The sequence below is a fragment of the Haliaeetus albicilla genome, chromosome 24 (assembly GCF_947461875.1).
Source record: "Haliaeetus albicilla chromosome 24, bHalAlb1.1, whole genome shotgun sequence".
Classification (NCBI taxonomy): domain Eukaryota; kingdom Metazoa; phylum Chordata; class Aves; order Accipitriformes; family Accipitridae; genus Haliaeetus; species Haliaeetus albicilla.
This window is the reverse complement of record NC_091506.1, coordinates 14689169-14709916: the sequence shown is the minus strand read 5'-3', so window position 1 is coordinate 14709916 and position 20748 is coordinate 14689169. Positions and strand designations below refer to the sequence as shown.

Below are 20748 nucleotides of genomic sequence, written 5' to 3'. Positions count from 1 at the left end.
GGAGCAATAGGGAAACAGATAACATTTTATAGCAGGTGGTCATAAGGGAGGTTTTATCATTTATTCTTCACAGAAACTATTTGGAAAAAAAAACTTACAAAAATCAGAATATCTGAATTAAATCTTGAAAGGATTAAATTGCTGAGGAATGAAGTCATCAGAAGTACCGACTATAGACAGTTAAACAATTTCTCAAACTGCAGTCTTCACTGTTGCTATGACAGAACATAGGCTATACAGAAATCCAGATTGAAATCCCAAAACTTACTACCTACTAGCTTTCCACTCACATAATTCAGCACTCTTAATGCTTCAAGTTCATTACCTGTAATGTTTCTCTCAGAAAGTGCAGACTATTTTCATTTTCCATTAAGATATATGTTGTGGTATTCAAGTAATGCATAAAATTGATGTTTACCCATCAATAATATTACCAAAGGCTAAAATCCTAGCTGTATCTTCTATAGATTGTAAGGATGCTAATAATAATACATAATTATTTAAGACAAAATATTGAGGATCAGAAAATATTTTAGTATCAAAAAAGTCCAGATGTTTCTTTTACACAGGATGTTCTACTTCCTCTATAGGCCAACGACAAGAATGGGATCTTGTGAAGTCTGAATCTGAACTGTCCAAAGTTAGTCATCCAGCTGGCAGAGCAACGCAACACCTCGCTTGATCCAGTGTTGGACTGGTTTATCCGTGTTAAGCATCAGAGCAATGACGAAGTTAGTAGAATGTCCAGTAGTAGATAAGACTCCTTTACGCTCACTTGTCTTGTAGAGTGGGCAAACATACGCATTAGATTTCTTGATGTCCGATTTTGCAGCTTCAAAAAAAAACCAAAATAATATACTACATTCAGCAGATCTATTGATAGAAACATAATCTACATACAAATATTAAGTATTCACAGTAACATCCTTAAAGCTAAGTAAAAATGCAAAACTGTTTTGTGAGTAACATAATAAAATTATCTGGCTTTTTTGTGTGTTTTCTTTTGTAGTTTGTTTTGGTTTTAAACCCAACTAATTTAACTACAATTTGTTTTCAGGACCGGATGCCTTTCTGTGATTCTACCAGCTTTGTAATCATTCAAAGACACATTAAAATCTGAACAGTTACTTATTTAAAGCACAGTTTATACGCAAGCTTTTAACAGCTCCACAAGAATTCTGGTCCAGCAGCCACAGAACCTAACTGCAATTCAATCACCTGAGATCCCAAGGATGCAGCTCAGCAGGAACTCTTTGTATGCCTAGACTGCTTACATGCAACTCGTGCAAAGTCTAAAGTCATGCATATCTGAACAGATTCATCCAACCGTAAGAGAAAGCAGGGGCAGAAAAAGTGGAAACTTTATAAGACTGCCTATTAGCTAATAACATGTAAGTTGCAACAGTTGCAGTAGAAAGTCCTGCTGAAGTGAATAAACAAAACCAGGGATTTACTGCTCCTGATCAAAGAAAACAAGAGTTATGGAAAATATCTTACTAGTATGACAGACAACTAGCATAGCAGCTAAAAATAACCTGAGCAAACCTTGCTAAATCATGTGAGGTAAAACACTGAGTCTCTGTAAGTCAACTAAAAGTTCTCCTCAACTTGAGTAGAGCCAGGAATTCAAGCACCATGTGCTTTCCTACCCAAATTAATTTTTGGTTGAAAAATAGATTGGGCAGCACCTAAACATATTTATAAAAAAATTCATTTAGCTAGTCCTTTCATCTAATTCATAATTATAAATATCTGTGGCGAAAGGGACAGGCCTATTGCTCAGATGAGATGAAGCTAGTAGGACCAGTTTTTAATGTAAAAGTCATAGGTCAGATGCACTTGACTTCTGTGCACAGTTGGGTAACTTTGGTGAGGGTAGGAGCATCGATCTGTAAAAAAGGAATTCACTGTTGCAACTTCTTGTTGAATAGCTCACACTTCAGAGAAATTATACTCACTTGGCTTTATCCAAATGATTGGCATCATATCAAAGAGCAATTTGGGATACTGCTCAGCTAACATTCCCCTGGTGAGAGAAAGCAACAAAGTAATTATTTGTGGCTTGGTGTTAACTGAAGAGGGGTTTGGTGTGTGTTTTTTTGGTTATTACTTGCTTGGGGTTTTTTGGTTTTTTCCTTCTCCATTTTCCGTGCATGAAAGAGTATTTCATTTGGTGTGTTATTTCAACAATATGAAAAGTATCACTTAAAATTTTTAAACAAATCTTGTTTAAGCACCTAGGAAAGCTTTCCAGAACCATAGTAAAACACTTTGTTACTGACTTGGTCCTGTCCCAGCGAGCTCCATCTAAAAATAATCCGTGGATATAAACACCATCTTCTGGTGCAGTATCAGCAGTATCCTGAGGAATAACCTAGGAGAAATAAGTGTTCCATGTTATTAAACGTTCACAGCTCTTTGCTTTTTGAGGTATTATGCTAATAGCCACTCTTCAGAAGATCAATCCAAACTGAAAATAATATAGTAATACCTTCCTTTCAGTACCACTTTTATACAAAACTATAAAGACAGCAGATTTCTGTGGGTTTTTTAATTACCTTTATTGTAGGTTAGAAAATAAGGCTTTAATCACACAGACAAACATGTTACTCTATAGGCTATTTTCTTGAGTGGAGGTCCAAGTCCAATGAGAAAACTACTTTTAATATAACTCTTTTACAGATGTTATTTAACATGCCTACCTTACCAAAGAATTAAATGTATGTCTTCAAACTGCAGTGAGTTAGCTGCAAAATGAACCTTCCAGTCAGAATTTACTTACTACATCTCACTGCAAAATCAGGACTCGGATTAACAAAGGATGCATTTATAATTTCTCCCTACCTGAAATTCATATCCCAGAAGGTCAATAGGGATCCTGTGTTTCCTAGCATAGTTTTGCATAGCTCCAGTTAAGAAAGCTTGAGTAAAATAGAATCCTGACAGCCAAAAAACTGTGGGCTTCCCTAATTCATACCAATCCTGGAAAGTGAAAAATGACACATTCAATAATCAGAAAGAGACAAATCCAGTATTGTTTGACCATTTTCTACATAACTGTACTCAGAAAATCTAAGCGAAATCTATCACTCCTTTCCCAATGCTCCTTTAACGTAAATTACAAATTATATGAAGACGTAGATTAAATAGTTGGTAGTATTGCCTCTTGTACATTACCTGTAAAAATTTCAGCCTTTCCAGAAAATCTAGAATATAGCTCCCTAATGGTTTTAGACTTGGATATGAACGTTTCGCCCAATTCTCAGGAACTTTTCCAATAAGTAGACTGCCACACAGAGCCTCCAGTTCAGCATCCATAACAACCAGTCCTTTAATGGCTTTCTTCAGGTTAATTAGCGTAATACGAATAGTTTGGATTAAACTAGAATTTAAAAATAAAACAAAATTTTCACACATTTTGCATGATCTGTAAAACACAACATCCTCCATGGATTATGAAGCCATCTACAGAACTTGTATAGCTGCTATATAACTGCGCAATTAGCCACATCTGTAAAGTCATGGATTTGTGCATTTGTGACAATTCATTTAAGACTAGGAACAGTTTAATAAATTATTTTGTTATATCTGATAATACTCTGTATTTGTTGGTAAGAGAATAAATTTGGAACTCCAAATGTATACACCATATACTAGATGAAGGAAAAAGGTTTAGATTACAAAAGAAGAGGTGGGTAGGGTCTGCAACAAAGGAAAACTGGGAGACTGAAGGCCAGAGAGCATTATTGAAAGTTTAGGAGAAAATGAAGTGGGAGACATGAAGAGACAAATAGAAGAGGGGGAAGAAAGAATGGAGGAGCAGGTGAAGATAAGAAAGAAAATTAGGAAACAAAGTCAAAAGAGAGACTGGGGACCCAAAGAGAAAAATAAAAGTGATTATAAGTTTGTAGTGCTTGGAGAATAATTGTGAAAATAAGGTATAGGAAGAAAGGCATCAGGGAACGGGAAAAAAAGGAATAATTTAAAGCAGAAGCACATGAGACAAGAAATAAGCAGAAATATTTCCAACTATCAAGGAAAATGTTTCTTAAACTATAACTGTGCGTTTATTATAGTTTCTAACCCCTTTACCCTACAGGTCATAAATACGAAGAAAATAAAATATAATTGAAGATAAAGATGGTGAACGAGAAAGTGAAGTTAAAAAAAACTCCAAACATAAAAATATTGTTCACATTCTCTTTTCCAAGTGCCTCCTCAGACTCCCTTCTTCTGTCATGTATTTTCCTCTTTCAGTTCATTTTGCCACTAGATCATTTTTCCTGACATCTATCCTACATTCTGACTTTCCACAAGGAATAATGGTGCTTGGACTGCAGATATCACTGCAGACAATTAGAAGGGAACAAATAAATGAATAAAATATTTCACACAACATGGGGTTTACAGCGTATGATTTGCAGGAAAACTTTTTCTGCAAATGGAAAGATTTTGGTTACATTAAATAAAATATAACACTCTTACTTGTTAAATCTTTCCATTTCTTGCACCAACACAGTGTTCATACTTTCTTCATATCTCACAGGATATTTACTTAGGCAACCTTCAATGTCAAAATCATTTGGAAGCTGTAAATGACAACATATTTGGAAATCATGCCATATATCATTATGCATCAGTATTATATTAAAAGTATGCAGATGTAAAAAACTGCAGGGTAATAGATACCATTAAACTTTCTGATGAGTATCTTATCAATACAGTATTTAGCAGTTCAATCTAAACAAAAATTATGGGTTTTTTAAAGTGATATTTATCTTTTAAAAACCACCTAGAATTTTTCATACCATGAAAAGTTATGAATACATTTCAATTTTATTAATTTTAATCTTGTTCACGTGAATAAATCACTGTTCTTCCAAAGTTTACTCTGCTTTCTCTCTCTGTCTCCCATCTCCTATCTATTTATTACTTTCATGTTGCATTAAATCCCCCCCAGGAGGTTTTTCCTCCAACACAAAATCAATTTGACACTGAAGATTCTAGTTAAAGAATTTCTGCTTTGTAAAAAGATAAATTGGAATCACTGGTGTAATACAATACCTTGCTGAGAATATCATCTGCAATTTCATAAAGAGTGCTGTCACCACCTCCAGAAGTTCCCTGAGTGCCTCCTCCTTGTGTTAAAAGCAGAGATTCAAAGAGGATCTTAGTCTGCTGAAGATCTTTTGAAATATCCACATTTTCATGCAAACCAAATACCTCTGGCTGCTGACTAAAGGGAAGACTCTAAGACAAAATAAACAACAAACATCTGCATGAGAAAAAGCAGCAGGCTTGGAATTAGATCAAAGTCTTCTTTAAGAAGCAGAGTGAAAAACTACCACTGACTTTAATTGAAGGTGGATAAGGACCTTAATGGTAGGTATTTGCAGACAGTATTATTGGTGATAGAGCCATCACCTCACTTACAGAAAGCCATTCCATTCCAAGGAATTCTTGATTATCTATGCTAGGCCCTCCTGTTTACCTACTGACTCCCTCTGAGAAACGTTCTAGATCATGGCAAGGATCATACAAGGAAGTTAGGCAAGAAGCCAAGCACACAGTTTAATGTGCTGCAGAACTACCTTTTCAACACAGAGAAGCCTTTAAGGATTGTTTTTTAGTGCATCATCATTTTAACAGTTCAAAATCTTGTTGCTACTTTTTACCTTAATAAACTCAATGTAGTCCTCATATGTGCCTTTTGGTGGAGCATAATAGTTGCCGCTGGGAGAAAAAGTGTAACGAGGATTCTCAATTATATCTGGATTGTAGAAGTCATCCAGCATTGTCAGCAGTAAACGTCTGTCCCAGTCATCTGTCACTCGACCTCCATAGTTGCACTCACCAGTTAGGTAAGACACAGCTTCAAAAGGAACATGGCTATATTCATTTATGAATAACTGAAACAGAAGACACGAGTAATTCTAGAGACAAAATATCTGCAGAACAAGTGTGACCTACAGACTAAAGGGTTGGAAGCTATAGTGCATGCAAAACCACAGTTTATGGAGTTTTCGCCCTAAGTGTTGGAAATTCGAATTCTGAAACCCTTTTTCAGGTAAAATTTCTGTTTAAAATAAAGAGGAGTTAGTAGTAAAAGCCTCTTCTAAATATCCAAATTAGTAAGTAATTCAAGTAATTCTTTAATTATTTTTAAGTGGATAGTTTTTCCAGTCTAAACTTTCTAGATGGACACTTTTCTGTGTCATAAAGAAATATGCATTTCATGTAATTTTTCTTCCAATTTTCAGAACCCTCTGATCTCTTTCCTTAACTTCTTGATAACTTTTCCAACTGTTCAGCCTCAGCTTCTGTAATTCACAGGTTTAGCTCTACTGACTTTTCTAAACAGGGTCTGGAGAAGACTCAAGGTCAAGCAGTGTTCAGAATTTCGTTTTAGGGAAGGAGAACAGTCTGAGGCTCTGTTTAACTAACAGTCTATATGTAGAAAAAAATAATTCCTCCTCCTAACCACAAAAAACACCATAATAGGTGACTGTCACTGACATGTTGTTACTTAAAACACAGTGAAGTCTTATATATGACAATTTTAACTCTTGTTATACTCATATATACTCATTATATTCCATACATCTATATGAATCTAAATCTCACAAAGGACAATTTTAAATTTTATTTCATTTGTAATTTTGAAAGTATTTATAATATGATTGACATTCCTTGCCTTTGTAGCTGAACTGAAGCCATGAAAATCTAGGAACATTTGATGTAGCATAAGTGTATTGCTCCTTTTTGACTATCAGCTTGTTCCTATGCTTCGCAAGATCTGAGTTAAAGGTAGTAATATAAGATTCTACCTGCAGCTGTCTGATACTGATTCGCAAGTCTGATTCATTAAATCCATAGGGTATATTCCAACCAAGAGGCCCAAATTTTCTTCTCTCCTGAACAAGAGCATGGAAAAAACAAACTCCAAAGAGCAGTTTCTCCCATACCTTTGAGAAAAACAAAACAACAAAGTATTATTAACTAGCCTATATGCTCATGCCAGTCTGTAACTTACATAGAAAACACACCATTTGGTTAACACACTCCATTTGTGTGTACAAATACTGTACAAATACAGGCAACTATTAAGTACGCTGTGGTTATTTGACTTGGGAACAAATACACACATAGCTGCCACATATGCAAGCACATTTAGCTAGTTCCTCAAGTACCATTACACAAGATTCTTTTCTTCTTCCATGTAAAGGGCAGCTGACTTTGTAAGAATTCAAATAGCACCAGATACTTACTTTTAAGGCTCATTAGACAAACACAAAATACAGATGCATTGTTTAATATAAGTCCTTAGATGCACCCACTTATACCTACGTATATTGATTACCACATTCATATCTCTGAGTAATCCCACTGGTTTTTCACTTCCTTCATAGGTAATGATTAGCTAAGTGGTTTATCACTTACTAGTAAGATGTATGGGCACTGCAGTACTGGTCCCTGGTAGCAAGAAAAGACCTTTTCAGTGCTTACCATCTCAATAATGATAGCTATGCCCTACTAATTAATGCTCAGAGTTTAAGTACATTGTGTAATATGTGTGTGTAATTGGTATGTAATTTAATAAAGCTTAAGAAACCATTTAAAATATTGCCACATGAAACTACCTGGCAGTAATTCTCAACTAATCATCTTTATCATTGCAAAACCTAAACTCACAACCATAGTAAAAATTTTAGCTTATAATATTCACTGGACAGAAATCAGTGTATCTGTGGAAAAGAAAAAAAAAAAAAGAAAGAATAAAACTGTCAAAAGATAGGTACATTACCAGCTCCTTTTCTGGGCATCCAGAGAAGAATGCAGGATCAGAAATAGGATCAGAAAGAAATGACTGCAGTAGGTTTAACCGGAGACCAGTAGGAGGTTCATTTGTCATCTTCACTCCATTCTGCAGAATGTTTACTGGAAACTAGAAATAAAAAATAGCAAAACTCCATTCAGAAAGTGTGGAATAGATGCTATATTGTTATAACAATATATTATTACTCTGTGTTTGTTATATAAGCAATTATCTGTAAGAAATTACATTTTAAACATTAGAAGCTTTTAGAAAAAATTCTCAAAGGCATAAAGAAAGTAAGACCTTGCTGTAAACAACAAACCTATATTTTAAAATGTTTTCTTGGTATTCAACACCTTATAAATAAAATGCAAAATTAATTTTTTTAATTTATGTGAAACAAAACCTCGGTGATGGCATAAAAACTTATTATAAACGCTGGCGAAATGCAGTTCCATTCACTAGTACACAAAATATTACATATCACAATATCAAAATATTAAAAAGGAAGCTTGGTATTACTATGTTTATTATTATTTTCTAAATGTACTTTCTTAATTAAATTATCTCTTCAACAGCCTCATGGTATTTCAGAAAAGTTCTGTATCATCAGCTCATTCAGGGATACGAATATTTCCAAAAAATATCATCAACTTTTCCTTTCCCCAAATACAGAATATTTGGCAATGCATGTACCTTTGGTGAAGGGTAACTAGTAAGCCAAAGTCTGAAGACTGGATGACATTTTTCGCTGTTAAACTCTTCACATATTTTCTCCAGCATTGGCATCCAGGAGACAGCTAAATGACAATTTTGTAAACAAACCCAGGTTCCTTCTTCCATTCCTTTTTGAATCATCTTTGTAGCTATAGGTCCTTGTCCTTGTCCTAATGAGATGGACTGAAACTTATTTCCAGCCATCTCTCTGTCATTTGCAAATTTCAGGAGGCCTTGAACAGAAAGCATAAGATTTTAGCATTTCTTCATTAAAAAAAAGTTATGTCAGGGAAAAAAAAAATTTAAATTTTTTTATTACTATTGTGTTAAAAGGTACATCTAATAAGATGGTACAACTTTGATATAGAGTGTAAAATTTATTCAGTTTAAAATACCATTCCCATTTTTAGGGAGCAAAGAATTTTACCAGTGTGACATGAGGCACACAAATCTACTTGCACTAAGTGCAAAACAATCCTCGTTGTGTATTGAAGGGGAAATTCAGGTCCCTAATCTGAAAAGCTGTACTACGCTTTTGCTTTCTCTTTCTGTGTATACTTACTAGACATGGGATCTGCTCCTGGAGACAGCACAAATAGTAAAGGGACTGTAGAATTTGAATCTAAGTAACTTTTTGTTAGATCAAAAGGTGGTGGCTCTACAAATTTCTTCCCCAGTTTATCAGTTACAAATGTTGTTATAGCTGGACCAATCTGGTAAAAAAAGTAAATAAAACCATTAACATAAATTAAACATAACTGGATATTTGACAGCACCTTTTATGTACCATATATTAGTCAAATTCCTGAGCCTACAGACACCTCTCTGCTTTGCACAGATTTAAGACTAGTCTTGCAGAACGCTTCAGGAGCAAAGATTTCACCTCTTGTAGACACCCCCCCTCTTTTTTTTTTTCCTTACAAGAGGAAAAATAATGCTTTTAGAAAATAACGTACCTCATATAACCAATATTAAATTACAGTAAGACTTTAATTAAGGCTTTACCTGATGTGGAGGACCATCACATTCCCCCTTAGTAAATATTAATGTTATTATTTTTAATTCATTCTAAGGAGTAACTGCAATACATACTTTAAATCCTAACATTGATTGTTCCTAAAGTACATCCAATACAATTTGCTAAGTGCACCAAAGGTAGAATGTGTTAAAAATTCACTTTGGCTGTTCAAATAAACACATTTGATCTCTCTTTGCCTTGGAACCCTTTGTATGAAAGCACATGGTACTGGATACTCTGTGTATTTTTTCAGGCTAATATATCCTGCTCTCAAGTATATAACAGACTAAACATGAACAAGCACTTGAAGAAAACTAGAACAATGAGTATACTCTGAAAGATGCATTAAATCACGTCAGACAAAAGATGTCAGCTGATGCTTGCAGTGTTTGTATTGCTCAACTGAAAAATAAGAACAGCATTTATTTTCTTAATGAAGCAACAGATTAGTTATTTTAACAACCAGTGCAAACTACGCTACAAGACACGGAACAGTCTACAAACACTTGATGACAGATCACGTTACCTTGTCTGGTCTTAAGCACCGAAGAATTATCATCTTTTGTAATTCATTTAATGTATTACTCAATTGTTCTGGCAACGGAAAGCTTTGTGGCTCTTTGCTGTCATAAATTTTTTGCCATTCGCCTATATTTTCAGAGATGTGACTCCTAGAGAAAAAAAGCACTTGCAATTACTGTAAATACCTGGAGTCTGTTTTCTGATGTTTATCAGAAGCCAATTGCATTGTATTGTCAAACAAGCCACTCCACATCTACATCACCAAATAATCCTACAGTTGAGCTTCTCCATGCTGAAAAGTGAAAAATCTTTTCCCACCATGCTATTGCAGACATACAAGACTCCACCTGAAAGGTTCCGAGTTGACAATAAATTCTGCCTATTCCTCCAGCCAGCACTGCTTGGACCTTCAAAGGTCTGGGTGAATTTTCTGCCTCTCCTATTTCATGAAAACTCTACTCTTTACCTGAAGAAAATGACCAGGAAATTCAACCAGGGAAAAAGTTTTTTTTTTTTCCACGCAACATGCAGAGTATGTCCTCTGCAATGGGACAACTTCCAGACTGTTTAAAGACTGGATCATCATCCAAATTGCTACTAAAACTTCAAAGGGGGAAAACCACAAAACAGCCCCAAACAATGTCTTCTAAGAGAGCAGTGTTTCCACAATTGGATCCAAATCCTCCAAATATTCGGGCTCTGTCAGCTATTTATATACAAGACTTGTACAGCCATGCTGGCTCCAGAATTTAGGGTTAAATTCTATTTAAATCCAGGGTGAAATTGTCCTGATTTCAAGAGATTAGATTTTACCAGAAAAATTCCTCGCCTGGCACTGCAGTGGAATTTTGCTACCTATACTTCCTTTGGCCTCCACTGACCCCCTTGAAACACTGTTTCTCTACCATGGAGACATTCCAAAAGAAAAGGTTCTTTAGGGAATGCTTCAAATAATTTAGAAAAATAGTTTAATTAAATAATATTACAATTAGCCAACCGACTGTTTGACTTATTTAAGTGAAGCAAACCTAATGATAAAAAAGGGGCTGGTTTTACCATATTGGCATTCTGGCACTGGTTTGGAAAACATACAGGAAATATTTCTTTCAGCATGTTACACATGCTTTGGTCAAAAACAATTAAGGCTAATTCACGTCAACATTTTACTATACCTCAGTCCTTTCAAAGCTGGGATTTCACTTGCACGACATAATTCATCCCAGCTCTTATCTGGTAGCCAAGATGGATCTGGATTCTTATACTTATTCTTGAGACCCACACCCCCAGTTAGTAAGAACATAAACTCTTGATGTTCTATTTCATTTTTAGCCCTATATTAAAAAAAAAGATGGATAATATTCAGTTACTGAAATACAATTTTACATAATATAAAGAGTTGTTTAAAATTAATTACACTTCACTGCCATTTAGTAATACTTCTACTGCAGTAGCAGCTGAAATCAGATCTCAGTATTCTATATAGTTAAAAAACTGTATGGTAAAAATGACTGATTAAGACTATAGTAAGGGTTTCAAGGGGTAAATGGTAAATATCTGCTTATTTGTTTTTAAAAGTGCAATTATTCCTGATTTTTAAAGGCTTTATAGAAAATAATGGGTTCTGGGAATACAGTAGCTTTACAAATTGGCCCAGGAAGAATGGTCCATATACAGACATGTACACATTGTAATTAAATAAGTATGCACATGATGGTTGTGATCGTGCAATTTTGAACTTATCTTTCCTTTCACAATGTAGTCACACAAAATCACAAAAAAAACAGGAAGACTAAGCTGAAAAGCCTGTGGAAGAGGGAAGACTGCAAGCGAGACCTCATGATGTATGCAGAAGGATAAAAGAGAAAGAAGAGAGAAAATTAAAAACAAAGACAAAAGCTTGCTGGGATGGCACATTACTGTCAGATTTCTTTCTAAAACGTTTTCTTAAATAACAGCAATTGTTCCTGACATAGGATGCTATGTAGCACTACCCGGGTCCTTTAAAGGGAGTCAAAGATGTATCATTGACAAAACCATTGATTTTAATAAGCATAGGAACATTCCTTATGTAAAATGTCCAAAGCCTATACATAGTAGTGATGCATGTACTCACATTCTCCATCACTTGTAAATATTATCAGTATTAGAAAACCCCAAATATTCATGATATTACTCCAAAGGCTATATTATCAATATGCACGAGAATACGTTATCTCAGCAATACCTTTTTCCACTATAAGAAAATCATTAGTTTCTGTTATTAAAAGAGACTTCACAAAAATGGGCTTACATGAGAAGATTACAACATAGCAAAAACGAGAAGAGCAGCTTGTCCTTTTCAAACAGTGAACGACACACATTGCAATACAAATTGTATGTAAAGTGGTCATTTAGATATCGAAGTCGCTTCTCCAAAATTTTGGATTTGTTACTAAAAAGAAAAGAAGTGAGAAACTGAGACTTCAAATTGAATAACTTAGGCAAATCAGTTAAGAACTCTAAATCTATTTAGGGTTGCAGAGGAATTATATTAGGCCCACATGCTCCACAATGGTCTTAGATGCCCATTTCACCCAAGTTTCAATTATACCCAATGTTTTACAGCTCTTTTAAAAGTCCCAAGCAAAATAATGATCTGAAATCAATTTGCCAGTTAGGTGGTGCACTCATAGTGTTCGTAATGGAGCCTAGTTCAGAATCAGACTTCACCCGTTCTGTAAGTCACATTCTTAAAAACACTTAAATAAAGCACATGCTTACAGTTCATTGTTTGCTCAAACAGTAATTAAAAAGAGCATTTACTTCATTAACAAATCACATTTTGTTTCAAAAACCTGCATTTAACAAGGCATAATAGGTACATGGTTTCAAAATGGAGGGAACTGTTTATAAGAAGAGAAGGAAAACACTTTATTTTACACCAGAAAAGACTGTATTTACCTATCATGAATAGAGTTGATGAAGAGGTTAACAAACCAACTAAGGGAGTACTGGTACATGGGATCAATGTTTGCCAAGTCCGCAATACTAAAGAACAGCACTGATGAATGCGTTGCAATAGGTCGATAACCTTCTCGAGATTCGGCTATTTTAAGTTCTGTTTTCTCTGCAATCTAAATATGAATAGTAGTTGATAAAGAAAAGCTTTCAATATTCTCTTTTGTACAAAAATATTACTACTTAATAACATTATTAAAATACTTACATACAGCACTTTATAATGCCAGAGTAAGACAACTTTTATGTTCCAAAATGCACAGTCACAGTAAGTGATAACTACACTAGGTAAAATGAGTACTTGCCCTTAACATAGTACTGCCTGATCTATTTACGTATACTACAGGATGCAATAGACAAAACAAAGGACAAAGGAGGCACAATGGTTTCAATGCATCATTTAGCACCAAAAGTATCAATCTTTATCTCTGCAATATTCAAAACAATACTTTGAATATAAAGAAGTTTTTCAAAATTTGACCATCAGACATATTCTGAGATTGCATTTGATAGGCATTAACAAAGAGGAGAAAGGCCAACAGCAGCTTGAAGGAAACACTACTATTGGATTTCTGTTAAGTCTATAGTAATTAAAAAAAATAAAAATATTTATTCTCTTACCAATGTTATTTAGCTCTCATTGAGTTCAGCTGGTATTTTTTGCATTAAGTATAACAAAAGAATCTGCGTTTGCATACCTACGTTGGTCACCCAGATTATTAATGTCTCCCTGAATATTTTTGTTGTTTTAAAAAATTAGTTTCTTCTTTTATCCTAACATGTTACCTTAACTTCAAAATTTGTTACTTCTCACCCAGTCCTTACAGATAGATACATATTATTTAAATATTCTTAATTGGAGACTTAATAAACCACCAGTGAAGATGTGAGAAGGGATCTAATTTTATTTCTCTTCACATTTCACAAGCACAGAATTTCCTCCTTACACTTTGCATCTAATTTGCATTCCTTCTGCTAGCTGCAACTTTTAACATTTAATTTCTACGTACTGTTAACAAAAACACATATACACACTCCTCACCTGCTGTTTTTTTGTGATCTCATTAGCCATTATTTTAGCAGAATCCAAGACCTCGATAGCAGTCTCGTCTTCCAGAATGTTCCCTTCAGATGAATGTAAGGTTTCTAAAATTTTCTTCTCAATTTCTTTTAGATGCTTTTTATTGGCTGCAGATTGAAGGATGAGAGCATTTCTTTCCTCTTCTAATTCTGGTCTAATGAAAAAAACAAATACCATAAAAACAGTCAATGTTCATCTTCCACTGACTGTAAAGAAGACTCCCTCTTCGTAGAATAAATATTTGTGAATGCTCTCTTCAGTTTAAATAGGTTGTTACTGTTCAGCATGTGTTTATAATTCTGAGTATAGATTTCTTTGCATAACTTCAGTTCAGTATTTGGAAATGATGGTCCAAACTTTAACATCATAGCATTTTGCACATGTCAGTACATCCTAGTTTTCCTTCATTGTATCTCTTCTTCCTGAAAAAACTCCATGTGATATGTGGAGTAAGTTTACTGCTGGAAACGCTTTTTTAGCAAACAGAATTTAGCCTAATTGTATAGCCATTTCTGTACAACCTACAAACTACTTCTCTGTATCTCTGTGAGGGTTCAGATAAGACCCATAATCAGTTTCAGAGGTAGTGTGCATTTCTTTCATATGAAATTAAAACTAAATCCTCATAATTCTGCATCCTTGTCTGGAAGCTCAGTCAAATTGCAAAAATCACAATAATGACTTAAACTTCAAATAATATTTACATAGTTTTCTAACATGAAAGGAATATTTCAGGAGAAAACTGCCATGAAAAAACAATGATTTTACATCTGCTATTTTAATTAACTTGTGGACACTTAACCCACAGTAAACAAGACAATCTGTTTTCCTAACAAACTTTTTAGATACGACAACTAGAAAAACAACTTCTTTTTTTTTTAAAGCTGTTACTGAGCAACATTTACACCATGTAACATTCATTTTGCTTTCCAATAAATTAATCTCTCATTTCCTTGGAATTATGCCATAAAAACTTTAAATGGCTATTTGCCATAAAGAGAGACTTACCTCTCTTTTGCTACGACAATACCTAGCAATTGGTCTTCAAGTCCCTCTGGTGTTATCATAAAATTGAGTAAAGAAACTTTTGTAGCAAGTTCAGGCATATAATGTGGATTTCTCAGTTTTGTGGTAATAAAAAACTTGAAATCACTGGAATACTCAATAATGGTCTCACCAAGCCTGATATACTCCATGCCTCCTAAAGTTGAGATAAGAAAAAAAAAAAAACTTTTGTGATTAAATAAAAGCTAATTTCTTGTCAATGACAAATTTCCTGAGAAGGAACAATAAATGAATAAATAAATAAATAAATAAATAAACAAACAAATAAATAAATAAATCTGATACTCCGAAAAATTCTCACAGACTTCAGTGAGGCCACATTTTACTCTTAGCAGATGAAATCCAGTCAATCCAGTTACTACCATAATTTCAATGTGCATATACAATACTGGAGATGGCAACAGAGCACCATGGAATTATTCTTAAACATGATATTCTTACAGACTATTCTTTCCTTGAATTACCTGTCTGACATAGGAAACTAAAAAAACCCCCAAAAAACAAAACCAAAGGGATAAAAAGTGTTTGAGCTTTTCTCTCTCTCTCTATTTTTTTTAAGTATGAATGTGAAAACCAGGAAAGGTAAACTATGTAAGAAGGAAGGAAAACATATTTGTGCTATTCTGCAATTTTTCTCCTTATCCAGGAGAAAACAAAGAAAAGTTTTAAAACCAAATTCATAGCTACTTAGCAAGTTCCAGAGAAACACAGGAAAATTGTGCCTTAACCAACATGTCTTGACAACTTTTCTTGATTTGTGCAAAATTTAGTAAATATTAGTATTAGACTAAAACATATGAGAATGAACAACCAAAACATAATTTAATTGAGAATCTTCCCTTTGCAGAGTCAAGTGTCTTCATTTAGTCTCCTATAGTGACATGGTGAAGGTTTTCACACAAAACTACTATCACGTGATACATGAATGATATTTATTAAAAAATAAAATAAAACTTCAGGCCATTGTGAAGTTACCTTCCTCTTACCACAGGCAGTAGTAAACCAGAGAGTAATAAGAAAAACATCAGACAGTACCATAGACTACAAGATGAACATTAATGTAATCTACTTCAGGGTTCAAAATTAATTTTTGTGTACCTTGTTTAAAAGTCTGTTTAAGTAGCACAGGTTCAAGTGATGGATCTAGTTCTTCTCCAACATTTTCTAGCAGAAGTGGAGTTCCAAACTGAATGCAGTTCTCCAGGGTTCTCATATAATCTGTGTCACTGACCTTGATAACATTCAGGCGGTTTTCCTTCTCAAAATTCTTGATCCATTTATTTGCTTGACCTTGAGGATCGATCATTAATGGCCTAGAACATACAAGACACAGTTTTCTCAGTGCTTGCAGGAGTTTTAAAAAAATTTAAACTATTTAAAAATGTTTCTGTGTCAGGCTGTCAAGGAAAAAATGATACAATTTTGATTCTGTTATTTTAACAGATCAGTGAGAAATGGGGGTATAGATGTTTTATCATAATTTGAAAAGTAATACCAAAAATAGTTTTAAGAGTTGCAAAAAATGTTCATAACGTTTTTTATAAAATACACCAGAATGCAGAATTCTTGTAAAATCTTGTTCTGCCTCTCCCCTGGAATTCTCAGTATTTAGAATATATTTAGTTTTACAAATTTTGAGTTCTTTCTCATACATTTTTTCATTTAAAAAAAAAGTCAACAATTAGTTGCAATTTAAATCTGATATGTTGGTATATCAACTAGTATAAGGCTGGAAATATAAGTGGGGCAGGGAAAGGTGACAATATTTTAATTTTGTTCAACACATTTGACCCCCTTTGTACTTGCTGATTTCATCTATATGTATGTATTTTAATGTGAGGCATGAATGATATCAAACACCTCCTCTAACTGCACCCTCAAAGAATTAAACAACATTCTAAAAATGGAATTACACACTATAAGCTGAATATAATCTGAATCTATCACAAAGACTAATTCTTAAGAGAACACAGATCACAAGAACATCACCAGAAAGTTTTATAATCTTGTACTTCTACTGAGTGCAGATTATTTGCAGACAGCTATCACAAGTTTTCATATAATGTAATAGATACCATCCTTGAAATAAAATTTCAGTTGGAATTAAAAAAAAAAGTTGTTAAAGGTCCTAAAATAATACTTTATATAGATGAGAGTTTCACACACAATAAATATCTATAAAGCATTAAAATGTCATCTGATAGCCTTATAACCATAAGAACCTGAAGTGGACTGTGATATATCTGGACCCTGCAATTTACGTAACCTGAGTCTTATCATTAAACATGTAAAGCATGAGGATTTATGTGTAGTTCTAAAATCAATTCTTATAAATGTTTCGCTAGCTAGTAATAGGACAACAAGGTACAATATTAGAAAAAAATGGAGGGGGGAAAGGAGGGGGGAAAGGAGGGGGGAAAGGAGGGGGGAAAGGAGGGGGGAAAGGAGGGGGGAAAGGAGGGGGGAAAGGAGGGGGGAAAGGAGGGGGGAAAGGAGGGGGGAAAGGAGGGGGGAAAGGAGGGGGGAAAGGAGGGGGGAAAGGAGGGGGGAAAGGAGGGGGGAAAGGAGGGGGGAAAGGAGGGGGGAAAGGAGGGGGGAAAGGAGGGGGGAAAGGAGGGGGGAAAGGAGGGGGGAAAGGAGGGGGGAAAAAACTTTATCCAAGAGCACTGCATCTCCTGAGAGGAAAGCTTTCAAGGAACTACATACACAATTCTCTAAAGTGTTACACATCTTAAATTTCACAGGAGCTGGATGTAAAGGTTCCACTCTTGATTTCAATCACATTGTCTAAACAGAAGCTACACTGTCTCTAGACATTGTATGCTTTTTTTTAAAAAAAGTGAAAGCTTGTTTGGATTTGAAAATTAAACCTTTTTGTCACCTACCAACGTCTTGAATTGTCAACAATGACCCCATTGTCTACAGAAAATATGTCCGTTGGCAAACCAGCAATATTCCAGGCTCTTATTTTTATTGGGTCACCAAGAGTCTTACTTAAAGAGAAATTCTCAGAACAAGGGATATTTTTCTCCTGCAAAAAAAAAAAGAAAAGAAAACCTTGTTTAACTTTATTCCATGTTTCTTTACATCTTTTATTAAATGCCACTTAAATCCAAAGTGACTATGTGCAATTCCTTAAGAGTCTGAAATAGGTCAACTATAAGAAAAATTCTGGGAAAAATAACATCATAGTTTCAACAGCTAACTATATTTCCCACTGAGTATTTACTCTCTCTCTCCAGATTTTGCAGGATTTGTCTAGTTTTTTGTACATTCTAAATGTGGGGATTTTGTTTCATAAAGTTATGACAATGCATTACCTTAAGAAACTCACACACAGTTGGAAATCCTCTAATGACTATATCTTCCAATAACTCAATATAGTAATCCAATGCTGATTTGTTACTGTTGAATGTCACAGCCACAATCAGTGACTTCAAGTCACTTGATTTATGAATTATGGTGTTAGTATAAGTATGTTGGAACTGTCCCTTTGCAAACAGCATAATCGACCATTTAATTAACATATAAATATGTGCCAGTGTAAGTTATTATAGAAAGTTTTTTTACATTATACATAACTGCATTTTAAAGTTAATTCTTTCATTTAAAGGCAAAAAGAGAAAATTCTGAGATTTTATTTAAGTAATAATCAAGCCTTACAAAGTCAATGATGTGCTCTTGTTTCTGATATGGTACTTTTAACTCTAGAGTAAAATAACTGATTTAATTAAATTCAAATTTACAGAATATTGGATCAGCAGAATTTATCCCATTGATCTTAATTTTTACTAGGCTAATATTAAATAAACGGCAAGCTATTTTTGAGGCCTTCCGCAGTAGTGTGAAAAAAAGCAAACAGTCATTTAAATCTAAGATAACCTTCTAACCTTGCACAGTTTGCTCCAGTCTTTGGTACATTCTTGTCGAAATCCAGCAGTAAAAGCTCCAAGATATGCTATCACACCAGCTGATATCAGAACATCTCCTGTCAAATTATCATATGTGTCCTGAAGATCATTTGCAGCATTATTCCATCTATAACAAGCAGAAAATACAGAAAAAAATGGTGCTGAAACCTCCACATTAATGATATTGACAGTAAAAATCAACCTTTGTTGTTGTTATCTTAAATTCAGGTGGAGAATAAGGACACTGTGTTTACGTATTTTCTTATTTTGAAGACTTTCTCTACAATTCTTAATGTTGCTGCCCATATTTTTACATTACAAACAATTAGAAATCTTTCAAGGGCCCAGACTGTTACAGTCTTCAGCAGTACGGCCCTGAGAGATACAGCATTAAAGGCTCAGGGAACTGATGTTCAAATTCAGTTTCAACAATGGCTGTTATATCTGACATTTGAATGTTAACCTGACCTTGATTTCTCTCCACCAAGGCCTCCAATCAACTTCTCTGCTCGTTCTAGTTTTTTAGCACACAGATCAACCTGGAATTCTAAATGAGCCTTTTCTTCAGTTTTCTCAGTGAAGGTTCGTTCCAAAGCAGCCAAATGATTTTCAACTGCTGCAAGTTCTTCTCTCTTCTGATTCAAGAGTGTCAGTGTCTCTGCTAAGGACTGCTGTGCCTCTCTTAAACGATCTTTCTTGGGTGCAACCACCTATTCAATTACAACCAATACACAAATGCTTAAAGCACATTTTTGTAACTTCATTATTTAATACAATGCTTAGGGTGAATATACCAAGCTAAGGAAAGATTTCATAGCACTGAGGGACTAGGATCAAAAACGCACCTTTGCAACCCTGTCATACACCTCCATTGCCATAATCCATTTACATAAACCCTCTGCTGCTGAGGAAGCTTTAGCCACCTTCTGTGGATCAAACTCAGGATTAGTCAAGTACTCAGCCCGAATCTTCTGCATGACAGCTGCCTGGATAACAAAAGCATTACAGCTCATCAAAGTCTTGTGGCTGACACTTTAAAATTACACTGATTGCCATTTCTCTACACAATGAAATAGGAAAAAACTACTCAGTGTTAATTGTAGTAGAAACCACTGCTCATTTGTTTCTTTTGATTTTTCCTATCACGCTTTCTGGTCTTTTCTTGTTTTCATCCTAATCCTGTCCTATGCCTTTGGTATGTCTTGCATGTGGCAGCTACCTAAGTGCTAAGAGCATTACAGTCACATAGAAGCCTTAATTTACACTGTCTCTTGTGCAAAAGATGCCGATTTCATTATTTGCTGTCTTTTCTCGTAACACAGCTGTTAGGGATCATTATAAAAAAGTGTTTCTACTAATCTAAGACAACATCTAAATGAATTACATTGCTTGTGCCTACTTTGGGGGACTATTTTTATAAAGGGCTTTTTTTTTTTTTATAAAGGACTATTTTTATATTCAATTTCCACTGAATTCGGCAAACAGCAAGAATCACACTCTCATATAGTAAGGTCTTCGAGGGAGATGGTCATATTTTAAATAAAGTTATATAGCTAGTACATTTCTACATTTACTCTATATTCTTCTAGTATACTTAACACAACATTACCCATTTTGCCAA

General features: G+C 34.5%; 1 protein-coding gene across 1 annotated transcript in view; it reads right to left on the bottom strand.

The window, feature by feature from the left end:
- Nucleotides 1-44: 44 nt before the first annotated feature.
- Nucleotides 45-20748, bottom strand: part of DNAH12 (dynein axonemal heavy chain 12) — a 72794-nt gene continuing 52090 nt past the window's right edge. Inside the window, exons 51-73 of the mRNA XM_069812269.1 lie at nucleotides 19973-20113; nucleotides 19596-19837; nucleotides 19107-19254; nucleotides 18102-18247; nucleotides 16315-16529; nucleotides 15160-15352; nucleotides 14113-14305; nucleotides 13014-13186; nucleotides 12364-12504; nucleotides 11246-11404; nucleotides 10078-10222; nucleotides 9096-9246; nucleotides 8513-8766; nucleotides 7805-7945; nucleotides 6828-6965; nucleotides 5676-5909; nucleotides 5065-5250; nucleotides 4486-4589; nucleotides 3178-3382; nucleotides 2845-2982; nucleotides 2283-2374; nucleotides 1959-2026; nucleotides 45-832 (exon numbers count right to left, since the gene is read on the bottom strand). Of these exons, the coding sequence (XP_069668370.1) occupies nucleotides 642-832; nucleotides 1959-2026; nucleotides 2283-2374; nucleotides 2845-2982; nucleotides 3178-3382; nucleotides 4486-4589; nucleotides 5065-5250; nucleotides 5676-5909; nucleotides 6828-6965; nucleotides 7805-7945; nucleotides 8513-8766; nucleotides 9096-9246; nucleotides 10078-10222; nucleotides 11246-11404; nucleotides 12364-12504; nucleotides 13014-13186; nucleotides 14113-14305; nucleotides 15160-15352; nucleotides 16315-16529; nucleotides 18102-18247; nucleotides 19107-19254; nucleotides 19596-19837; nucleotides 19973-20113 (3798 nt within the window). The 3' untranslated portion in view covers nucleotides 45-641. The remainder of the gene's footprint in view (nucleotides 833-1958; nucleotides 2027-2282; nucleotides 2375-2844; nucleotides 2983-3177; nucleotides 3383-4485; nucleotides 4590-5064; nucleotides 5251-5675; nucleotides 5910-6827; nucleotides 6966-7804; nucleotides 7946-8512; nucleotides 8767-9095; nucleotides 9247-10077; nucleotides 10223-11245; nucleotides 11405-12363; nucleotides 12505-13013; nucleotides 13187-14112; nucleotides 14306-15159; nucleotides 15353-16314; nucleotides 16530-18101; nucleotides 18248-19106; nucleotides 19255-19595; nucleotides 19838-19972; nucleotides 20114-20748) is intronic.